At 44.8% G+C, this 23,016-nt stretch overlaps 1 protein-coding gene and 1 long non-coding RNA gene across 3 annotated transcripts in view; both read left to right on the top strand.

Annotated features, from left to right (window-relative positions):
* The window catches only part of klf8 (Kruppel like factor 8), a 164,982-nt gene that overhangs the window by 69,686 nt on the left and 72,280 nt on the right, over positions 1 to 23,016 (top strand). For both annotated transcript variants that reach the window (XM_083650237.1, XM_083650238.1), the window contains exon 2: positions 14,576 to 14,863. In XM_083650237.1, the coding sequence (XP_083506363.1) occupies positions 14,576 to 14,863 (288 nt within the window). The remainder of the gene's footprint in view (positions 1 to 14,575; positions 14,864 to 23,016) is intronic.
* Positions 18,936 to 19,659, top strand: LOC310788710. The gene is made up of 3 exons (XR_014553301.1): positions 18,936 to 19,069; positions 19,275 to 19,346; positions 19,526 to 19,659. It is a non-coding gene; the product is annotated as an uncharacterized lncRNA (long non-coding RNA).

Below are 23,016 nucleotides of genomic sequence, written 5' to 3' on the forward strand. Positions count from 1 at the left end.
TGGTTGAAGCTGAACCAATTGTGATTGTTAATATTTAAGGCCACTGCTGAAAACCCCCCACCCCAGGCCGCCTCCGTTCCTTATTTCCATTTCAAGAAGTTGGCAACCCTAGACTTGAGACTGAAAGGTTGTTGGTTTGAATCCCATGGTCAGTTCAGGCTCGGCCACCTTTATTGGATTAAAAAAGAAATGAATTAAAAAAAAAGTTGATTTGGCGACACAGAAAATTCAGGCATAAAACCTCTCTCTCTCTCTCTCTCTCTCTCTCTCTTTCTCTCTTTCTCTCTCTCTCTCTCTCTAGGCTCTTTCATACACAGATCGCGGAAAAATTGCCGTTTAGGAGTCCCGTAAAGCCAGCCGCCTCGCCACAGAAATTGCTTTCACACGAGCCAAGCAGCACGGCCACATTACCGTGTTTCTCTCACTATATCCGCCCCACCCCCCTGCTCTGAATTTCTGAGCGACACAGCTCAGATGTGCTCTGTGACCATTTCAGAATGATTAACACACCCAGCGAAACAATCAGCTCATTAACACATCTATACTATAATGACGATAGCGACTGTCTCTCTGTCTCTCTAGCTGTTTTCACACATGCGCTTTTTACCGTTAAATGACCGGAAAGCGGTCTAATGCCTTGGAGTGTGAAAGTTGTTTTCCGGTATAAGCGCGACCCCGTCATCGCGGACTTTTCACCAGTTTCGAGCCAGTCAGAAGAGCGGTATTCAAGTGTGAAACGGGTCCAGTCATTTGCCGGTCCTTCTCTCATGAGCGAGGTGTACACACGTTGCTTAACGTTCACTTCCAGCGTGCATCATCTAATCATTCGCGCACATCAAAGCAAACTACTTCCACATTTCGCTTCGTGCATTTGCTTTCTCTACATACATACAAGCGTTGTATTGCAAGCCGCTGCCATTCTTGCTGTGTCTGTCCTGTGTCGGGCTGCTGCGAAGTGCGGAGGACTGAAGGACTGGTCTCTCTCGAGCAGAGAGGGGAGGGGGGAAATCGGCTGTGTTTATTACGCTGGCTTGACGCTGCCTGGATACTAGGGATGGGCGCGAGTACTCGGGTACTCGAGCACTCGTTCATAACGTCAGTATTCGAGTAACGTTTCTGCTGTTCGGGTACTTGCCCCACTCCCCACCCATTTAAAAATGGTCTAAGATCTACGCACGCATCGTCATGTGGATCTGGCAGCATGAACTGCACGGGCGTCAAGTCAGCCAGAATGTACAAGTACGTCATCCGCTTTGTTGCTTTCAAAATAAAACGCTTATTGTAACGTAACCTTATTTATTATGCCTCCGCCGGCGATAGCCAGGCCGGAGGCATTATGGATCCGGGTTGTCCGTCCGTACGGCCGTACGTCCGTCCGTCCGTACGTCCGTCCGTACGATGTTTGTTAACGCGATATCTGAGGAACGCCTGGACGGAATTCCATCAAATTTGCCTCAAACATCGACTTAGACTCAAGGATGATTTGATTAGATTTTGGTGGTCAAAGGTCAAAGTTCAAGGTCACTGTGACCTCTCGAACGCCATTTTCAAGCTTGTTAACGCGATATCTCAGGAATGCCTTGATGGAATTTAATCAAACTTGTCTCAAACATCGACTTGGACTCAAGGATGAACTGATTAGATTTTGGTGGTCAAAGGTCAAAGGTCAAGGTCACTGTGACCTCTCGAATGCCATTTTCAAGCTTGTTAACACGATATCTCAGGAATGCCTTGACGGAATTTAATCAAACTTGTCTCAAACATGGACTTGGACTCAAGGATGAACTGATTACATTTTGGTGGTCAAAGGTCAAGGTCACTGTGACCTCTCAAACGCCATTTTCCAGCTTGTTAACGCGATATCTCATGAATACCTTGACGGAATTTCATCAAATTTGCCTCAAACATCTACTTAGACTCAAGGATGAACTGATTACATTTTGGTGGTCAAAAGTAAAAGGTCAAGGTCACTGTCACCTCTCGAACGCCATTTTCAAGCTTGTTAACGTGATATCTCAGGAATGCCTTTACGGAATTTAATCAAACTTGTCTCAAACATCGACTTGGACTCAAGGATGAACTGATTAAATTTTGCTGGTCAAAGGTCAAAGGTCATGGTCACTGTGACCTCTCAAACGCCATTTTCCAGCTTGTTAACGCGATATCTCACGAATGCCTTGGCGGACTTTCATCAAATTTGCCTTAAACATCGCCTTAGACTCAAGGATGATCTGATTAGACTTTGGTGGTCAAAGTTCAAAGGTCAAGGTGAGCTCTCGAACGCCATTTTCAAGCTTGTTAACGCGATATCTCAGGAATGCCTTGACGGAATTTAATCAAACTTGTCTCAAACACCGACTTGGACTCAAGGATGAACTGATTAAATTTTGGTGGTCAAAGTTCAAGGTCACTGTGACCTCTCACACGCCCAATTTCCAAGCTCTGTAACGCAACATCACAGGAGCGCCTTGACGGAATCTCTTCCAATTTGCCTCAAATGGCGATTTGGACCCCAGAATGAACTAATGGCGGAGGCATAAGTCCGCGTTGCGGTCGTTCTAGTTTTGAGTAATGCGTTACAGCCACAGTTTCACGCCATATAACATCACAACGAGTATTTTGATACAAGGTTTGCTGCTTCATTCGTTGAAATACTTTTTCTCCTCCAACGTGCATCAATAAGCTATTTACTTTTGTTTAAGTAACATTATTTTGAAAGTTTTAACCGGAAGTTTTCCAGCTCATCCCGAAAATGGTGGCTGGAGATATGCTCCCGCACGCTTCTTCACAGCGCACGCCCGATAAAACTCATTCAAAACATTGCACTAGTTTACTGACTACACTGTCGTTTCCCATAATGTTAGTCACAAGAAATGTGGAGAAAGAATCACTTTTTGGGAGACAATCGCTTCATGGTGATCACTATTCAGCTGCAGCTGTAACGTTAATCACACTGGTCAGTTTTCACTTTTTGGCAGTACACCGGACCTTGTAATCCGTGGATTTACGTTAATGTAACAGTGATCATAAAGTAAAATGGATGATACTGGACAATAACCTGACATTGCTGGACAAGACATGGAAATGCCTTCGCTTGTTTCACAACGTGTCTGCTCCAAAGCGCTAATGCCATCCATCCAACCATCGGAGATAGGCTACTGTCTGAGGTAGGCTTTAGATGTTAGCTTAGCGTCACCCAATATCAGTCAGTTCCTCTCCTGGCAAAAAATGCTCCAGGTAGCGCTTTTTCCATGCAAAAATGCAAACGTAATGTGTGAACAGCCCCCCACACAGCAGATTACCCCTGCTCAGTCATTACCATAGTAATGACACAGACACCCCCCCCCCCCCCCCCCTGCGCGAGTGCTCGAGCACTCGTCCGTAATAGAGGGAGAGTACTCGACTATTTAAATTGCTTAAAATGCCCATCCCTACTGGATACTACTCTGCACTGCAGCCCACGAGCGAATGGGAAGGATACAACATACTCTTAAGTCAAACGAGTGTGATTTATTGTGTGACAAGCGAACTTATTTCACCATCGGAGTTTTGCCGACCCCCAAAATAAAGCCCCCCCCCGCCCCCCAACATACAGGCTGTTTGACGATATATTCACACATGCGAGCGCTCAGGTGTGAAGGGAAATTCCGGGAAATGGCCGATATTGATTTACAGGTAATTTTCCTGTACGTATGTGTGAAAACGGCTTCTGTCTGTCTGTCTTTCGCGTATCTTGAGAACCGTTGGTCGGATCGACTTGAAACTCGGGGAGTGCGCTGATGGCGACCCGACAGAGTGCAGTGTGATTCGGACGCGAAACACGTTCGATATTAATACATTTGTGTTCAATCAAGCGTGTGCTCCTTCAAGCCCTGGCTGATCTGGGCTAAGTGAGAAGTGTCAACACTGCTGTGAGTACACTTGTTGAGAGAGTGAATGGTGCTGTAAGTAGGGTCGTTCAGAGTGATTGGTCGAGAATGAGGGGGCTAAAGTAAACACTGGAGAGAGGGCAGTATGAAAGCAGCAGAGAATAGTAGGAGAACATGTATTTGTAAGCTGAATAAGCAGCATTAATATTCAAGTTTATCATGAATAAAATCAAGGGGAAATAATCAGTAGAGCTCAGTGATCTTAGTTAAGTGAGATTTTTACGTGGCTATAATGGTAGGCTATAATGAGTCACGCATTCAGAAATAATATCCTCTAGGGCCACGCCACTTCCGGGAACCCCCGTCCTGTGTAAGTAGGGTTCCCAGAATAAAACCTGGCCATTTCCACCACTGCTTATGGATGAGCAACATCTGCTGCATGCCATCGAGAACCGTTGGTCGGATCGACTTCAAACTTTGGGAGTGTGCCCTATTGTGCAGTGCAGTGCCCTGTTTTTGTGCAATTCGGCATAGCGCCACCTACTGGCAACATAAAAAATTTGGTTTTAGGGATGTCCCAATATATCGTCCCACAATATATCGCGATATCAAAACGTGACAATATGTATTGTTGAGATTACAGTGTTTCCCACAGGATTTTGAGTATTTGTGGTGGTGGACCGCAGACCCCCTAGGGGGGTGTGGGGGCATGCCCCCTGCACAATTTTTTTAAACATTTTAAAGTAAAATGCATGAATTTGGTGTACTTTGAGAAAGCTTAAAGCAGCTACGAGCAACTTTTTCGATTGTTATTAAACAGTCTAAATTTAATATCAATGCATCACATCTTACCTCTAATAGTAGACGAGACCAACGCAGAGTAGTCTCGCTTGAACCCCGAGTGAATCGGCCAGTGTTAGTCTGTCTGTGGCCAGGGCAGATCAGGAAGTGAAATGAAACGGTTTGCAGCAGCCACTTCGGCCATAACCACAAAATAACTTCCAAAAAACCTGTTAGAATATAACGAGAGATGTTCGCGAGAGTATGCATGGCGTTCACATTGTTTATGCTATGTTGCTAGGCAGCGCAAACGGGGTAGGCAGGCAGCTGCGTTTCACTTCCGGGTTTCACTTCCGCGTTTCACTTCCGGGTTTATCCGGTCCGGCGGTAAGGAGAGAGAGAGAGAGCCCCCTGTTGACGCGAGTTTAGACAGACACAGACTTAATAATCATCTAAGGGAGCAATCTCCGATTCACACGGCTTTGGTCTCAGCTACTATTATAGGTAAGATGTGATGCATCAATATTGTAATTATACTGTTTAATAACAATCGAAAAAGTTGCTCGTAGCTGCTTTAAGAGCAAAATTAAAAGGCTAGATCTATGAAGTACATGTCATCATTACTGTGCTGTGGGTTTACAATGACAAACTAAATTTCTCCCTATAGGTCAGGGATACTCAACTTGCTTTGCCACTTTCGTGAAATGATAGAAGGCGACGGGCCAGTTAATAAACAAACAATATACATTTTTCTGTAGCGGATTGTAGGTTTTTGGGGTGTCAGCCGGAGTTTAGGCTGACAATGTTGTGCACACCGGATAGTTAGTTAGGTTAAGTTTAGGGATGCACCGATCGATCGGCACGTGACCGGAAATGGCCGATTTTCACGTGATCGGCCTCGATCGGTGATCTGTTCCGGTCACTCTAAATAGCCGATTCTGTGAGACGATTTTCACATGACGTGCGCGCACCCCAAGTCGTTTCATGGGTCGCTCAAGGGTACCATGTTAGTAACAAGTGGCGCATAAGGGACGGGACAAAGCGTCAATATGCTACGTGGTCGGAGTGAGAACGTGTTGAGCCACCACACCACACACGCCAGCATACCTTCCTCGTTGTGGATTTGTTTCACCGTCAGTGAAGTAGACAAAGCTCGCAGTTTGTCACACATGCAAGTCGAAAATAAGCCGTGGAGACAGAGGTGCGGCCGTGTCCCGCTCGGCTGGAGTCCAGTCAGAGCGGCTCGCTTCACCTCACTGGCCCCCCTCTCTCTGCTCTCTCTCCCCGGGAAGCGGTGCTCCAGCAACCCGCCACCGCGCACAGCCGGCGGCTTGGCGAGTGTGTCCAGTATAACCATTCCCCGACCTGCTTTTCCATTCCACATCAGCGCTGCTGCCTCAGCCTGTCAAGTCATGTTGTAACGTGACGTGGATACAGGAGAGACTATTTGTTTCGTATTGCAAATAGAACGACATGAGAACGACGGACATAATAATAAAAATGCATCGGACTCACAAGTGTGCAACGTTTTCTGTGCGTGACGATATTTTTTCGGATGGCAGATAAAAATACGCATACCAAACTTCGGACTGTGTGTAAACTCCGCCTGATATTCAGACTGAAGATCGTTACTGTAACTCATAAACTCATTTCCCCTCTACTCAAGAGGACTGGTCTGGAGCCAGTCTATAAACTCCTTGTCCATGGATCATTTTGATGTTCTGTTGCACCTGTTTTCTTTTGGAAAAGTAAATGCATGATAGCTGTGGGATATAGGCTATTGGATTTAATTAAATTTTTGTATTCATTGTATTTGCACAAAAAAGCTCTGTCCAGTAGCCTAACCTGGAACACTTTTATTTTGAGATGTGTTTGAGTGAGAAGGTCCTACTTCATGCAAATGATAAGAATTGTTTATTTGTTTATTTGGATCCCCATTAGATGTAAGAATTGTTCTATGAATCTTAATTTTTAAACAAAGTTACAAAAACGTTTGTGTAAGCTGTCAATTGTTGTTTTTAGAAAAAAAAATCGGAATCGGCAAAAATCGGTATCGGCAAGTCAGACTATTCAAAAATCGGAAATCGGAATCGGCCAAGAAAATGGCAATCGGTGCATCCCTAGTTAAGTTAGTTAGGTTAAGTACATACATAAGTGCCTGAGTAGCGAGCAGATGGCGGTATTTGACAATTTAGCAGCTAAATCATAGATTATTGAAAGATATTCCATATTCCAGACTGAAATGCTATAACAGAAGTATTGGCCAGAATGACATGAACATTTATTGGACACTTATTCAGCGGATATCTTGCATGTTGCGTTCAGGTGCACTGTAAAAAAAACTTTAAAAACTTTAAAAACATATTTTTGTGGCGGTCCAAATCCTTTTGTGGCGGCCCGCCACAAATTCCTTTATGTATTGGAAACACTGGATTAAATCTCATATCGCGAGAAAAAGAAGCTGAACATGGTGGCACTGATCTGGATCTGAATGCATGCTCGCTCTCCTTTTCATTGCTTTGTTTGAACAGACGAGGGACGTTACAGACAGGGAGGATGAAAATGGTGAAATTACTCAAATTAGCGTGGAGGATGCCCCCTCAACTTACAAATTGATCGCAAACAAATATTGTTAAAATATCGTATCGTATCGTTATCGTGAACCCAATATCGTGTATCGTATCGTATCGTGAACTGAGTGTATCGTGACACCCCTAGGTTTATCTCAAGAACCGTTCGTCCGATCGACTTCAACTTTGGGGAATCCGCTGATGGGAACTCGACACAGTGCAGTGCAGAATTTCGTGCAATTCGGCACAGCGCCACCTATTGGCCACACAAAAAGTGGTTTATCTTGAGAACTGTTCGTCCGATCGACTTCTAACTCGAGGAGTGCGCTTAGGGGGACTCAAGGAAGTGCAGGGAGTTGAATTCTGTGCAAGTTGGCATAGCGCCACCTACTGGCAACACAAAAAGCGATTTATCTCCATAGCCATTCATCTGATCGACTTCAAACTTCAAACTCGGGGAGTGCGCTTAGGGGGACTCAACGGAGTGCAGGGAGCTGAATTCTGTGCAATTTGGCATAGCGCCACCTACTGGCAACATAAAAAGTCTTGAGAACCGTTCATCCGATTGACTTCAAACTTGGGGAGTGTGCTCCTGGTAACTCGAAGTAGTGCGGCGCTGAATTTCTTGCAAATCTTGCAATTTCCCCCGCCACCTACTGGCAACACAAAAAGCAGTTTATCTCAAGAAACATTTGTTTGATTGACTTCAAACTTGGGGAGTGCGCTGCTCGCACCCCGATGGAGTGCTGTGCCGCATTTCATGCAATTTGGACTTATTCCAGGACTGTCTGTATGTCTGTCCTTCGCGTATCTTGAGAACCGTTTGTCGGATCGACTTCAAACTTGCGCTTAGGGGGACCTGACAGAGTGCAGTGTGTGCATGGGGGAACGGGCACTGCACTAGTGTTCTATAATTTTGTTAACTCCGTGTGTGCTGTGTGGGAATTAGGGATGTAACAATAACCGGTTTTAATGATAAACATGATAAAATTCCTTACGATAACCGTACCGTTTCAAATTTTCATTATCATTAAAACCGTGGTACCACGATTACCGTGTTGCCATGATTATAGTGCTTTGAAAAACATGGTAAATACTGTCCATCATCAACCAAAGTTGGCAACAGTTTCCCAGATGCAAACGGGCAGCCTTGGAGAAATGATTTCAGTGAGTGTATCAATCCTTTTTGGGTCTGAGTTTTCAATCTAAAACTTGGTGAAATGATTTCTGTGAGTACTTTTTGAACATTTTCAGCACATTTAACAAACCGTGATAATACTGATAACCGTGATCATTTTGGTCACTAATTGTGATATGAAATTTCGCACACTAAAATAATGGTTGCAAAAATGCAGTCTGAAACCCTATGGAGCGCTGGAATGAAAGGCATGCGCCACTGTCTTAATATTTCACGTCTTAAAAAAACCCGATGGTTAACCGATTAAGGGTGTCGTTTAGTCGAAAGTAAAATTAACCGAAAATCCACATCCCTACATCAAACCATCAAAATCAGAATCCGCTTTATTGGCCAAGTAGAAAAGAAAAGGAAAGGTAGGCAAACGAGCTAAAATGAACAATCAAGGACAGCGAGCAAAGCTACATAAAGCAAGTTAACTGCTATTTACATTATATAAGTGTGATGTCGAGTGACCGTTATAAATATGTATATAAGGGGAAAAAAGAATTGTATACCTATGTACAGTCTAAGCCCGCGTTCACACTATACGCCGAAGCAACGCTCAACCTAAGCTCAACCTGCGCTAAACCCACAGGTTTCATTTAGGCGTCCTTCTTAACAGGTGAGTTCACACCACCTGCGCGGGTGCCACGCTGAAGCCACGCTCACGCCTTGCTCAAGCGATCGTTCAGGATTCATGCCTATTTTCTAAGCGTGACGCGTCAAGCCAGGCATGAAGTCAATGGGAGTTGTGGGCGGGTTCAAGGCGCGCCGAGTAGGCACTGAGAGGAAAAGAGAAGGCTTCTTGTGTGAACGGTTAGGTGTCCGTTCAGCTTGTGCCTGCTTCAAGCTTCAGTTCTACTTACGTTCGGCGTTCTGTGTGAACAAGGGCTAAGGGCTAATGTACACCGCCTCCGGAACAGATGTGGTACGGCTGCAAACAGACCCACACTCATGTCATCTGTCAGACGTATGTGGGATGCGACAAAAATAGAATAGGTGTGTAATTTTTCGGTACTGCATGTATCGCCCATCAATTAACATGGGCGAGAGGCGATCCGTCAGTTTTGCCGGATTCGCAATGCATCTGGTGTACATTGCAGTATATGCGCTATAAGTCAGATATTGCAGTTGTTTATAGATCTATATAAGCAAAGCTTTGAGACAGTAATTGCACAGTTATTAAGTTATTCTTGAGACACAGGTTTGGGACAGTTATTACACAGTTATTACACAGTTGACGACAACAACAACAAGATAACCCCAGAAATATGAGATCCAGCTGATTTTGAAGTGTGTTTTAGGATCAGGACCTTTGACCCCAGGCTCTGTGTGTGTGTGTGTGTGTGTGTGTGTGTGTGTGTGTGTGTGTGTGTGTGTGTGTGTGTGTGTGTGTGTGTGTGTGTGTGTGCGTGTGTGCGTGTGTGTGAGGGTTTGTGTGCGCGTGTGTGCGTGTTTGTGTGTGTGCGTGCGTGCGTGCGTGTGTTTGTGTGTGTGAGGGTTTGTGTGTGCGTGTTTGTGTGTGTGCGTGCGTGTGTGTGTTTGTGTTTGTGTGTGTGTGTGTGTGTGTGTGTTTGTGTGTGTGTGTGAGGGTTTGTTATGGGGGTAAAATGGTGTCAGATCAGCTGTAAATGGACAGATTATGCTTCACAAATAGATAGTACAATCTGTAAACACATAACACGATCCACAAATGTGAAACCCAACTCACAAATATATTTAAAATCCACAAACACACACACCATGATCCACAAATGTGAAACACAACTCACAAATATATTTAAAATTCACAAACACACACATCATGATCCACAAATAGAATTCAGTCACTTGTATTTCAAAACCAGAATTTCTGTTTGTAGATTGTTTCGCATTTGTTTTCAGAGTTTTGACACTATTGTACCGCTGTTTTATGGTGTAATTTTCTACAAATGCACTCTTCACAATTTGCAAACAAACACAGTCTAACTTGTATTTTCAAACCACTGTTTCCAGACACACATACAAATCATGTGCAATGCACAGTGTTCAAGTCTCAAATCTGTTTGCACATCAGTGTGTGTGTGTGTGGATCGCTATGCTAGGTCTTCAAGTGTTGAATTAGTGTTTGCACATCACAGCCTGTGTGTGGAATGCATTGCATGTGTCTACAAATCGTTTTGACACTCTTGTTGCGCAGATAAAATCCACAAATGTAATCAGCCAATGAGGGGGATCGCTTGCAATGGGATGTCCCGCCTCCTCGATAACCCCTCCAAAATAAAAGCACCGGGCTTGTGCCTGTCTGTCTGGCCGGCCGGCCGCTCCCTCATGCAGGAGATGAAGTGGAGAGAAACATGGAGAGAGGCCTGGCTCAATTAGTGGCAGCGGCAGCTGCCTCGGCAGTTTACCGACCTGCCGCGGCAGGTCAGTTGCTGCTGCCACTGACCTGTAGGGGCGCTGTTTCCCGACCTGCCGCGGCAGGTTTGTAGTTACAACATCAGATGCTTTCCTAGGAAAATGGCTTAAACTTCATGAAACTTTGTGCGTGAAGACATCTCCCGACATACAGTATATACTTCGGTTTAAAATTGGTGCAATTTGGAGCAAAAAAAAAAAAAAAAAATCTTTTTTTTTGCCTGTCTGTCTGGCCGGCCAGACAGGCACAAGCCCGGTGCTTTTATTTTGGAGGGGTTATCGAGGAGGCGGGACATCCCATTGCAAGCGATCCCCCTCATTGGCTGATTACATTTGTGGATTTTATCTGCGCAACAAGAGTGTCAAAACGATTTGTAGACAAATGCAATGCATTCCACACACAGGCTGTGATGTGCAAACACTAATTCAACACTTGAAGACCTAGCATAGCGATCCACACACACACACACTGATGTGCAAACAGATTTGAGACTTGAACACTGTGCATTGCACATGATTTGTATGTGTGTCTGGAAACAGTGGTTTGAAAATACAAGTTAGACTGTGTTTGTTTGCAAATTGTGAAGAGTGCATTTGTAGAAAATTACACCATAAAACAGCGGTACAATAGTGTCAAAACTCTGAAAACAAATGCGAAACAATCTACAAACTGAAATTGTGGTTTTGAAATACAAGTGACTGAATTCTATTTGTGGATCATGATGTGTGTGTTTGTGAATTTTAAATATATTTGTGAGTTGTGTTTCACATTTGTGGATCATGGTGTGTGTGTTTGTGGATTTTAAATATATTTATGAGTTGGGTTTCACATTTGTGGATCGTGTTATGTGTTTACAGATTGTACTATCTATTTGTGAATCATAATCTGTCCATTTACAGCTGATCTGACACCATTTTACCCCCATAGTTTGTGTTTGTGTGCATGTGTGTGTGTGCGTGCATGTGTTTGTGTGTGTGCGACTGTGCGTGCGTGTTTGTGTGCGTGCACGTGCGTGTGTGTGATGGATGGGGCCGTTTGGTTCGCGGCTCAGCAGCTAAGAAGGTGTGGTGTGGAGCTGCACTCTGCCTCACCTTTGTTTAGAGACACAGAGGGGCTCTGTCGCGCACAATGGGCCCGTCCAGCATGTGGTCTGTGTGTGTGTGTGTGTGTGTGTGTGTGTGTGTGTGTGTGTGTGTGTGTGTGTGCGTGCGTGCGTGCGTGCGTGCGTGTGTGGGAGGGGCAGTGCTTGCGGCCACACCCAGGCTGATTGGCTGAGGCCACACCTCAGTGAGGAATCCACTGGAGCTGGGTCACATGTCACGCCCCCTCCCCTCCCCTCCCCCAACACTACAGGCCAGTGTCTGTCTCTGTGTCTCTCTGCTCACACACCAACCACTTTCAACACAGACTACAATATATCCTCACTGCTGCTGCTACTGTTGCAATCCACAGATGCCTACACTATATCATGTTTCTCAACCCAAATATGTTGCGTATCACCTTTGTAAATACGTGCATATCGGCGTTATAGAGCCAAAGAGTATGGTGGCCCGTAAGGGTGTTGTGATTCGGGGTGGATTGAGGGCGTAAACACACGGCTTTAACACTGGAGAGCCATGTTCGAGTCCCGGCCTGTTCAAAGTCTATACATTTGAAAGCTAAGTCGCATTTAATGTTTTTGTTATTTAAGCCTAACCCAAACCAAGCCTAACCTAAACCCTAACCTGTAACCAATTTCTTTTACTTTCCTAAACATCAGTTGCTTTATTTGCGTTTAACATGGGAAAGGCAGCAAGGTTTTCAAATTAATTGTCATTTTGTTTCAAGTTTACGTTGAGATTGTAGGTTTGCAGACACGTAAAATGCTTTAGAAACGTAGACGGCCAACGTTTTGTGTCAAATTGACGTATCCCTGGTTTGTAGAGATGTTTTATTCTGGCGATTGAGCTGACTGTTATTACTACTGCCAACTAGTACTACTACCATTGCTACAGTGTACTGTTACTATCCTATCATAAACTTGCCTAGGTGGATGGGCGGGGCCGGTGGTGGGCGGTGTCTGTGAGTCACGGTTTGCGTCACGTTGCAGCCTGATGTCACTCTCCACCTCCTCTGCTTGTGTATTGAGGTGTCTTGTTTGTACAGAGAAGAGAGAGAGATAGGAAAGGTGTGAAGGTGTGATCCTAGCACTGTTTCTTCAGGGCGTGGTCACACGATTTTAACACTGATTATCGTGGAGTGTGACCAGGTTCAAGACTTTACGCTCAACACTGAAGATTTCCTTCAGTCGTGTGATTATTTGAAGAGCCACAAGGCGGAGCATAAAAGCCATTTTCGGGCCATTTTTGAGTCACGTCTCAAAAATAGGGCTGCGACTAACAATTATTTTCATTGTCAATCATTTGGCGTTTCTTTTTCTCATTTAATAGATTCGTTGTTGGGTCTATAACATGGTGAAAAATCATCGATCAGTGTTTCTCAAAGCCCGAGATTTTTTCACATGAGGGACGGTCCCTAAACGGACACACACGGTCCCCCCTATGATAATAAGATTGATGCTTTTAGATGTTTTATTACAGAAAGTGTATAAAACCCATGGCCAAAATAGTCATTCTGTTACTTATGAACGGAATTATATCAAAAGTTGACCTCATACCCTCATTTGGCTGGGGACCCCCTGGAACCCCCCTCAAGGACCCCTGGGGGTCTCCGGACCCCCATTTGAGAACCACTGGGCTGTGTGTGTGTGTGTGTGTGTGTGTGTGTGTGTTGCTCTCTTGGCCTGGGCACTCCCCCCCCCCCCCCCTCCCCCACCTCTCTTGGCTTCCAGAAAAGGGTGTGTCCGCCCGCCTGCTGCGGGCTGAAAGGGAGGGAGGGGTCAGTTCACGGCAACTCCTCCCTGCTCTCTCTCTCTCTCTCTCTCTCTCTCTCTCTCTCTCTCTCTCTCTCTATTATTTCTCTCATTCCCTCACTGGCAGCTTCAGGATTAGGCCTTTGTCTATCTTTCTCTCTCTCTGTCTTAGCTTTTCCTTTTCTATCTCTTTCAAATGGAGTGTGTGTATCTGTGAGTGTGTGTATCTGAGTGTGTGTGTGTGTGTGTGTTTTGAACAGGCAGGTTTTTGTGTTTTTAGCCGCCTTTGAGAGCATAGGTAATGCTTCCTGTCTTGTTTTTTCCCCTCCAAACTCTCTCTCTACCTGTCCTCTCTCCTCACATGCTCTCACGCCATTTCCTCTCCTCTTCCTTCCTTCTCCCCGCCCCCCTTTCTCTCCATTCCTTCTTGCTTGAAATCCCTCAACAAATCCTCTCGCTGGAGTCGCTGCTCCCTCTCTCTCCCCCTGGCCTTCTGGAAATTTTGACATTTTTTTTTACCTCTTTCTCTCTCCCTCTCCCCCCCCCCTCTCTCTCTCTCTGCCTCTGCCTGTCTAATTTTGTTTACCTCTCTCTCCATCTCTCTATTTCCTCTTTTCTGCCCATCCCCACATTTTCCTCAACTCCTCCTCCTTGTCACCTCCTCTTCTGCCACTTCTCTCGTTCCCAACCTTCTACTCATCTTCTTCCTATTTATTTATTTATTTATTTATTTGTTTATGTATTCATTTATTATTATTATTATTATTATTATTATTATTATTATTATTATTTATTTTACTTTTTATTATTATGTATTATCTTTATTTATTTTATTTTTTATACATTTTACATGCATTTGATTTTGGTTTGTTTTTGTTTTTGTTTTGATCCTGTTCCTCCTCTCACCTCCTGGTCTCCTCCTCTCCTCAGTGCCAGTCGACACCTAAGCAGAAGCAGAGTGCTCGCGGTGCGGCCCAGAGGAAGAAGCAGAAGCAGAAGCGTAGCCTAGTCCTGACCCAACAACCCCGCCCATCGCCGTCACCTCCGCAGGAAGAGGAGGAGCGCCCCCCGCAGGAGGAGGGGGAGGAGGGAGGAGCTGAGGAGGAGGCCACACCCACACAGGGAGAGGCCACGCCCACACAGGAAGCTCAGGACACACAGACAAACATCATGCCCTCCATACAGATCAAGTCCGAGCCCGAGGAGATGGAGTGCACGGTGAGGAGCGGGGTGAGGGGGTGGGGTGGGGCGGGGCGGGGGGCTGGCAGATGGATGCAGAGAGGATGCAGAGAGGATGTAGAGAGGCAGAAAGTTCTTGAATTTATAGATTTTGTGTAAGAATAGAAGTTATTTTGCGGCAAAAGCATAGTCAAGGCAAAAAGTGATCAATGGGGGCCAACAAACAGTTTGACCTTAAATAAATGGCTGTTTCCACCAAAACCTGGAAAAACACATCTTCCGAATGAAAGCTGAGAAATCTGTAGTCGTCCAGAACTGCTGCCTGCATCGTGTTGTGAAATCAAGACTCGGATGTCTTTCTCATATCAGTTCAAAACAGTTTCCAAAGCTATTTTGCAACTCAAGGACCTGTGCTGGTCCCCAGCCCCCACATTGAGAACCACTGTTCTAAGCTGTGTGTTTGGTGACCTGTGTCTCATCAATAATCACACTGACACACTCATAACGTCGTCTAGTCAGTCATCGCTACACTTTGTCCGTAGAAATATGGCGGAATTGAGTGTGAAGTTTTGGCACTAAACTATATTAGATGGAGGGACTTGGTTGGTGCGCAGATTGAGGGATGAATGGATGATTGATTGATAGATGGAGTGGAGGAACTGTGAGGAGGAGAGACTGGAGAGAGGCCGTAGAGTAAGGCCGTGTGTCCACCAAGCTTCTTCTTCTGACAGTTAAATGCTGGAAGAGCGCTGGTGAGCGATGATCCCAGCGCACAATATGCAAGAAAGCAGATTGAAAATAACGTTAGCTCAGCAGCGGTAGCTAGCTTGATAGCTAACAGCTAACAACAAGCTGACAACACACGTACTGTGATAAAAGCACAACACTCACCAGAAATATTAAGTGTCTAGCCAATCTGCTCCCACAATTGAGCCTTTGCGTCTCTGTTGTGATAGTTTCTCCATATGATTAGTTGCCTGAAAAGGAGCGCCTGACACCAGCGTCTTTCTGAAAAGTTTAGATATTTTCAGCTGGCAGGCAGCACTGGGAGCCGCGCACAAAAAAGCCGGAGCGCTCTGAAAATAGACGCTGGTTGCAGCTCACTCTCTCTAGATGTCCGTATGCGCCCGCATACGCTCTCTCCTCATTGGAAACAACTGAAAAAAGACGCTGAAGCTTAGGAAAAGAAGCCATATGGACACACGGCCTAAGGCGGCGTGCACACACAACACGTGTGAACGCTTTGGAAATCATGGTGAGAGCGCTTCCATTGCGCACAAAACAGCGCACGGAGCGTTTTTTTTTTGTGTGCTTTGTTTTGTTTCCCCCTGCAGTCATGTGCAGTACAGTTCAGGACACAATGATCACACAGATGGTAGCCAGCTAGTTTTGTCTGTTTGAAGCAGATTATTGCTAATTCTGGGAGCAGCAGAGGTTGAATATCCCTCTGGGAGGAGAAGAGTTGGGAGGAGTGAAAAGACGAGCAGCGCGCTTTTCCTCCAAATGTTCAGCTTTTTTCAGCTTAAAACGCCCAGAGCGCTCCTCCAAAAACACTAGCCGCCACCAGCGCTTAAACGGCAGGTGTGTTCCTTGAAAGAGGAGCGCGCTTAGCGCGTCCTTACATAGAGAATGAATGAATGAATTGCCGCCTAAGGTTGTCAAAAGTATATATTTATTAAACAGATACAGATACAATACTCATTTGCAACAGGTATCGATACGAGTATGTTTGATTTTTGATGAAGAGAAAGCACTTTGTCCTAATGAAAAATCAAACATGCTACTCATTTTCCCCTCCCTATCATTGGTGGGTATCTGTTGCTTCAACAAGCTCAAAGTGTTCTGATAGGCTGATGACTAGAGCCGGGGTAATCTGCTGTGCAAATGCAAAGTTTTTAATACGTTTTATCGGGCCTAGATTTTGGAGAAGCATGCATGTGTCTGTCCATCTGTCTTTGTTTATTTTGATCTCTCTTGATGGGTTGTCATTTTCTCCCCAGTGGTATCAAAATTTGTATTGAATATCGATATTTTCCTGGGTATCGGTATCGAAATTAGAAATTCTAGTATTATGACAACCATAGAGAGCCAAAGTGAACCGTCACTTCCTGGTTTTCTCCCTGTAGCAGAGTGTGAAAAATATGAATGGTTGTGAACGGAGAGATAACTTTTTACACATGTTAAATTTTGTCAATTTAAAAGATAACTATGCATGTCAAGAAAGTCGCAGTTTGTGGTAAAACTGTGGCACTATAAGTTATAAATAAGAAAGACTACGCACAACCAGTCGCGTAAGTGACGTCTCTCTCGCCAGTCCATTGTTGTTGATGCTGTGACGTATAATGTGCGACATGTGATGTAGTTGATTGACAAAACTAAACCGTACGTTTCAGTTTCAGGACAAACTGTGACTTTCTTGACATGCAATATTTTGTGCTTTCACAGAATATTTAAACTATGAGATTGTTGAGAAAAATAATCATCAGTAATGTGAATATAATGACGAAGTTGATATTAAGACAAATAATAGAATAGTTAGAACAGTCTGATAAGTTCAGAAAATCAGATAGCTTTATTGTAACACAGCCTTTAAAACCGGGAAATGAAACACTTATGCCATAACACAATATTACGATCTCCCAAATTTAAGATATCTAGTCTCATATCACAATATCGACATAATATCCGTATTGCCCAGCCCTATGTGGATCATGTCAAGGCAAAGAAGCCATCTTCTCTGCGGGTTTCTAACCAGTAGAAATCCAGGTGTGAATGTTTTTCCGGTAGCACTGGGTGAAATGGCAGAAGGTGTGGATTTCAGTAGCTGGTTGGCGGAACACACCTTTGACATTTCTGCCTCCACTATTACGTTGCTAAGTAGGTGAGAGAGTATATAATATATAAAGTAGATGGATACAGCCTGTTATACCCAGAGAGAGAAGAGAGTATATAATATATAAAGTAGGTGGATACAGCCTGTTATACCCAGACAGAGAAGAGAGTATTAATGTGGATACAGCCTGTTATACCCAGACAGAGAAGAGAGTATATAATATATAAAGTAGGTGGGTACAGCCTGTTATACCCAGACAGAGAAGAGAGTATATAATATATAAAGTAGGTGGATACAGCCTGTTATACCCAGACAGAGAAGAGAGTATATAATATATAAAGTAGGTGGGTACAGCCTGTTATACCCAGACAGAGAAGAGAGTATATGATATATAAAGTAGGTGGGTACAGCCTGTTATACCCAGACAGAGAAGAGAGTATATAATATATAAAGTAGGTGGGTACAGCCTGTTATACCCAGACAGAGAAGAGAGTATATAATATATAAAGTAGGTGGGTACAGCCTGTTATACCCAGACAGAGAAGAGAGTATATAATATATAAAGTAGGTGGGTACAGCCTGTTATACCCAGACAGAGAAGAGAGTATATAATATATAAAGTAGGTGGATACAGCCTGTTATACCCAGACAGAGAAGAGAGTATATCATATATAAAGTAGGTGGATACAGCCTGTTATACCCAGACAGAGAAGAGAGTATATAATATATAAAGTAGGTGGGTACAGCCTGTTATACCCAGAGAGAGAAGAGAGTATATAATATATAAAGTAGGTGGGTACAGCCTGTTATACCCAGAGAGAAGAGAGTATATGATATATAAAGTAGGTGGGTACAGCCTGTTATACCCAGAGTAGGGATGGGTACCGAACTCGGTACTTTTACAGGCACCGACCGAAATACGTCGGTACTGCCCCGTACCAGTTCACATATAAACGAACGGTACCAAATTTCGGTACTTGAACGCAACTGAGTAATAGAAAGAGAGTGGGTAAAATAGAAATTCCGACGGAACCTTAAGGCAACACGGGAGAGCGCGTTACGTCAATACGTCACTCTACCTGAAGATCCTGAAAGCAAAACAGGGCCAGCCGAAAGCTGTGGCTACACTTTACCAAGATAGACTCAGACAACACTGGTTGCAACATTTGTGATGTGAATTGCAAAGCTGACTAGGGAAACACCTCAAACTTGAGGAAGCATGGTCAAACACAAGATGTATTTAGCTAAATGCTGAAGACTGTAACGTGTTGGATAACCTGAGTGAATGAAGCAGACACCGCACGGCAGCTAACGTTAGCCACCTCCTCAGCTCGTCAGCTGTAACGTTAGCTGAAGTCTTGCAGGAGGATGATGACGGAACTTGAGAGAGGCATCGACTTCTACAACATCAGGTAACGTTATTTAATTTGCTAGCGTTAGCTGGATAAGTTGTTTCACTGCCGTTGTGGTTGTTAGATAACAGGGCTTTTCACTGTCTTCTTGGCTGAGTTAGCTTTATAGCTTAGCGTTGTTAACGTTCTATAATAATTATCATCAGCTCGTATCACCGACCGTGAGACGTGTTATTTAACGTTGCACTCTTGCTTTCATTGCTAGGTAACCATGTGCCAGTGACAGCCGCACAGGAGGACACGATTCACCCTCTTCTCAGCGGTGGATATGGTTCAGGTAAATTATTATTTTGCATAATGACGAGTGATAATGGGTGTGTTATTCATAGTGTAGCCTAAGCTATGTTACTAACAATCAATTGTCATTTCTATTAAGATGTGCATAGCACTGACACTTCTTTCTATTGATAACACAAATAATGCTTGATGAATCACGATGCCTTTTTTTATTTTCAGATACCACTCAATAAACAGAAGAAACTTTCAGCACTTGGGGAGCTCTTTGAAGATGAAGACCAGGCCCTGCTGGAAGCTGTGTTGGACATCAAGTACTATTTCCCCAACCCCACTAAACTAACCTTGCTGCTACAACTCTTGGTTTGGGAGGGGAGAGGTAGGGAGGTATTGTAGGGAGGAGTTTTATTTTGTCTGGTGCTAAATAAATAATGTGCTAAATAAAGAACAATGTTGAAATTGAGAAGTTTGGACTTTTTTTTTTTTTTACAACTGTAATTTTTTTGTTAATAGAGTGTGTAAAGTACCGAAAATGGTACCGTTTTGGGTACCGTACCGAATTCCAGGTACCGGTACCGTACCGGTATCGGTTCAAATGTGAACGGTACCCATCCCTAACCCAGAGAGAGAAGAGAGTATATAATATATAAAGTATGTGGGTACAGCCTGTTATACCCAGAGAGAGAAGAGAGTATATCATACATGGGCAACATACGGCCCGCGGGCCCCCCTGTGTGGCCCGCGATGGAATTGCAAAAAAAAAAAAAACATTTTTTTTACAGTGCACTTGAACGCAACATGCAATATACCCGCTGAATAAGTGTCCAAATGTTCATGTCATTCTGGGCAATACTCTTCTGTTATAGCATTTCAGTCTGGAATATGGAATATCTTTCAATAATATTTATGACTAAAAGGCTAAAAGTAATCTCATGTATAAGAAATGACTGTTCTACATTGAAGTAGAAATTTAAATAATTAACTTGTTGGTTTTGGATTTATTTAGCTTCAAGAGTGCATTTTTGTTCTTGTGTGACCCTCAACACAGGCTTTGAGAATCCCGGGACACTTACTGATACTTATGCTTAAATTAACCCACTCATATTCTGGTTTATTTCAAGAAAAACATTTCGGCTAGTGGAAATTCTAATTGGCTGGTAACTTTAAAATCTAGCAGCCATATTGGCAGGTGGTGAAAAAAGTTCATTTCAAGCCCTGCAGGGAGAGCAGGTGGTGACATAGGAGTGAGTGAGGAAAAGGATCAAATATTGGTGGTTAAGACTGAATAATGACATCACAATTGTTAATTTAAAATTAGTTATTCCTCTAAACCTGCCTTCAAATGCCCCAAATTTTTCGCGCTGGCGCCGTTCAGCAAAATCTGCTCTCTCTATCATCAAAGTTGCCCATCCATGGGTTACGGCATGACAATATTTGTTCGGCCCCCGGCAACAATCTGGGTTTCTCATGTGGCCCCCAATGAAAAATAGTTGCCCACCCCTGGAGTATATAATATATACAGTAGGTGGGTACAGCCTGTTATACCCAGACAGAGAAGAGAGTATATAATATATAAAGTAGGTGGGTACAGACTGTTATACCCAGAGAGAGAAGAGAGTATATAATATATAAAGTATGTGGGTACAGCCTGTTATACCCAGACAGAGAAGAGAGTATATGATATATAAAGTATGTGGGTACAGCCTGTTATACCCAGACAGAGAAGAGAGTATATAATATATAAAGTATGTGGATACAGCCTGTTATACCCAGACAGAGAAGAGAGTATATAATATATAAAGTATGTGGGTACAGCCTGTTATACCCAGACAGAGAAGAGAGTATATCATAGTAATAATAGTATATAACATAAAGGGTGTGGACAGTAAATGATAGGGCGTGGCTGGCATGCTGCAGCAGCCATTGCCCCACCCTTCACAGTTCACACTGGGTGGGTGTGTGCAGCCAAGTATGGAGAGAGAGACTGCAGGAAGAGAGAGGAGGAGAGGAAAGGCAGGGCGAGAGAGATCAAGCAGGAGGTGGAGAGAGAGAGAGAGAGGTGGAGAGGGTGTGGACGTTAGATAAGACAGGGAAGGCTCTGCAGTGGCGTTTTGCCCTCCTGGCTTTCTGTGTTTTCTTTTAATTTTCCTGTCACTCTGGCCCAGTTTGCTCAGTACAGCCAACAACATGGGACAGCTGAGGGGGGAATTCCGACTTGTAAAGGAGAAGCCAATGTGGCAGTAGAAAAACTGCAGTTCCTCGAATGGCCACTTGAGGTTGGCTGGAAAAGGGAGTAATTTCCCATGTTGGGGAGGGGGAGTTTTTGTTTTCCCCGTTGTCTTCTCCTGTAAGGCACATGGAGCAGGGTGTGTGGTGTGTTTGAGAGGGCAGATAGAGAGGAGAGGCACATGGAGCAGGGTGTGTGGTGTGTTTGAAAGGGCAGATAGAGAGGAGAGGCACATGGAGCAGGGTGTGTGGTGTGTTTGAGAGGGCAGATAGAGAGGAGAGGCACATGGAGCAGCAGGGTGTGTGGTGTGTTTGAGAGGGCAGATAGAGAGGAGAGGCACATGGAGCAGGGTGTGTGGTGTGTTTAGCAGGGTGTGTGGTGTGTTTGAGAAGGCAGATAGAGAGGAGAGGCACATGGAGCAGGGTGTGTGGTGTGTTTGAAAGGGCAGATAGAGAGGAGAGGCACATGGAGCAGGGTGTGTGGTGTGTTTGAGAGGGCAGATAGAGAGGAGAGGCACATGGAGCAGCAGGGTGTGTGGTGTGTTTGAGAGGGCAGATAGAGAGGAGAGGCACATGGAGCAGGGTGTGTGGTGTGTTTAGCAGGGTGTGTGGTGTGTTTGAGAAGGCAGATAGAGAGGAGAGGCACATGGAGCAGCAGGGTGTGTGGTGTGTTTGAAAGGGCAGATAGAGAGGAGAGGCACATGGAGCAGGGTGTGTGGTGTGTTTGAGAGGGCAGATAGAGAGGAGAGGCACATGGAGCAGCAGGGTGTGTGGTGTGTTTGAGAGGGCAGATAGAGAGGAGAGGCACATGGAGCAGGGTGTGTGGTGTGTTTAGCAGGGTGTGTGGTGTGTTTGAGAAGGCAGATAGAGAGGAGAGGCACATGGAGCAGCAGGGTGTGTGGTGTGTTTAGCAGGGTGTGGGGTGTGTTTGAGAGGGCAGATAGAGAGGAGAGGCACATGGAGCAGCAGGGTGTGGGGTGTGTTTGAGAGGGCAGATAGAGAGGAGAGGCACATGGAGCAGGGTGTGTGGTGTGTTTGAGAGGGCAGATAGAGAGGAGAGGCACATGGAGCAGGGTGTGTGGTGTGTTTAGCAGGGTGTGTGTTGTGTTTGAGAGGGCAGATAGAGAGGAGAGGCACATGGAGCAGCAGGGTGTGTGGTGTGTTTGAGAGGGCAGATAGGGAGGAGAGGCACATGGAGCAGCAGGGTGTGTGGTGTGTTTGAGAGGGCAGATAGGGAGGAGAGGCACATGGAGCAGCAGGGTGTGTGGTGTGTTTGAGAGGGCAGATAGGGAGGAGAGGCACATGGAGCAGCAGGGTGTGTGGTGTGTTTGAGAGGGCAGATAGGGAGGAGAGGCACATGGAGCAGGGTGTGTGGTGTGTTTGAGAGGGCAGATAGGGAGGAGAGGCACATGGAGCAGCAGGGTGTGTGGTGTGTTTGAGAGGGCAGATAGGGAGGAGAGGCACATGGAGCAGCAGGGTGTGTGGTG

This window comes from Poromitra crassiceps (genome assembly GCF_964638095.1).
Source record: "Poromitra crassiceps genome assembly, chromosome: 1".
In the NCBI taxonomy this organism is placed as follows: domain Eukaryota; kingdom Metazoa; phylum Chordata; class Actinopteri; order Beryciformes; family Melamphaidae; genus Poromitra; species Poromitra crassiceps.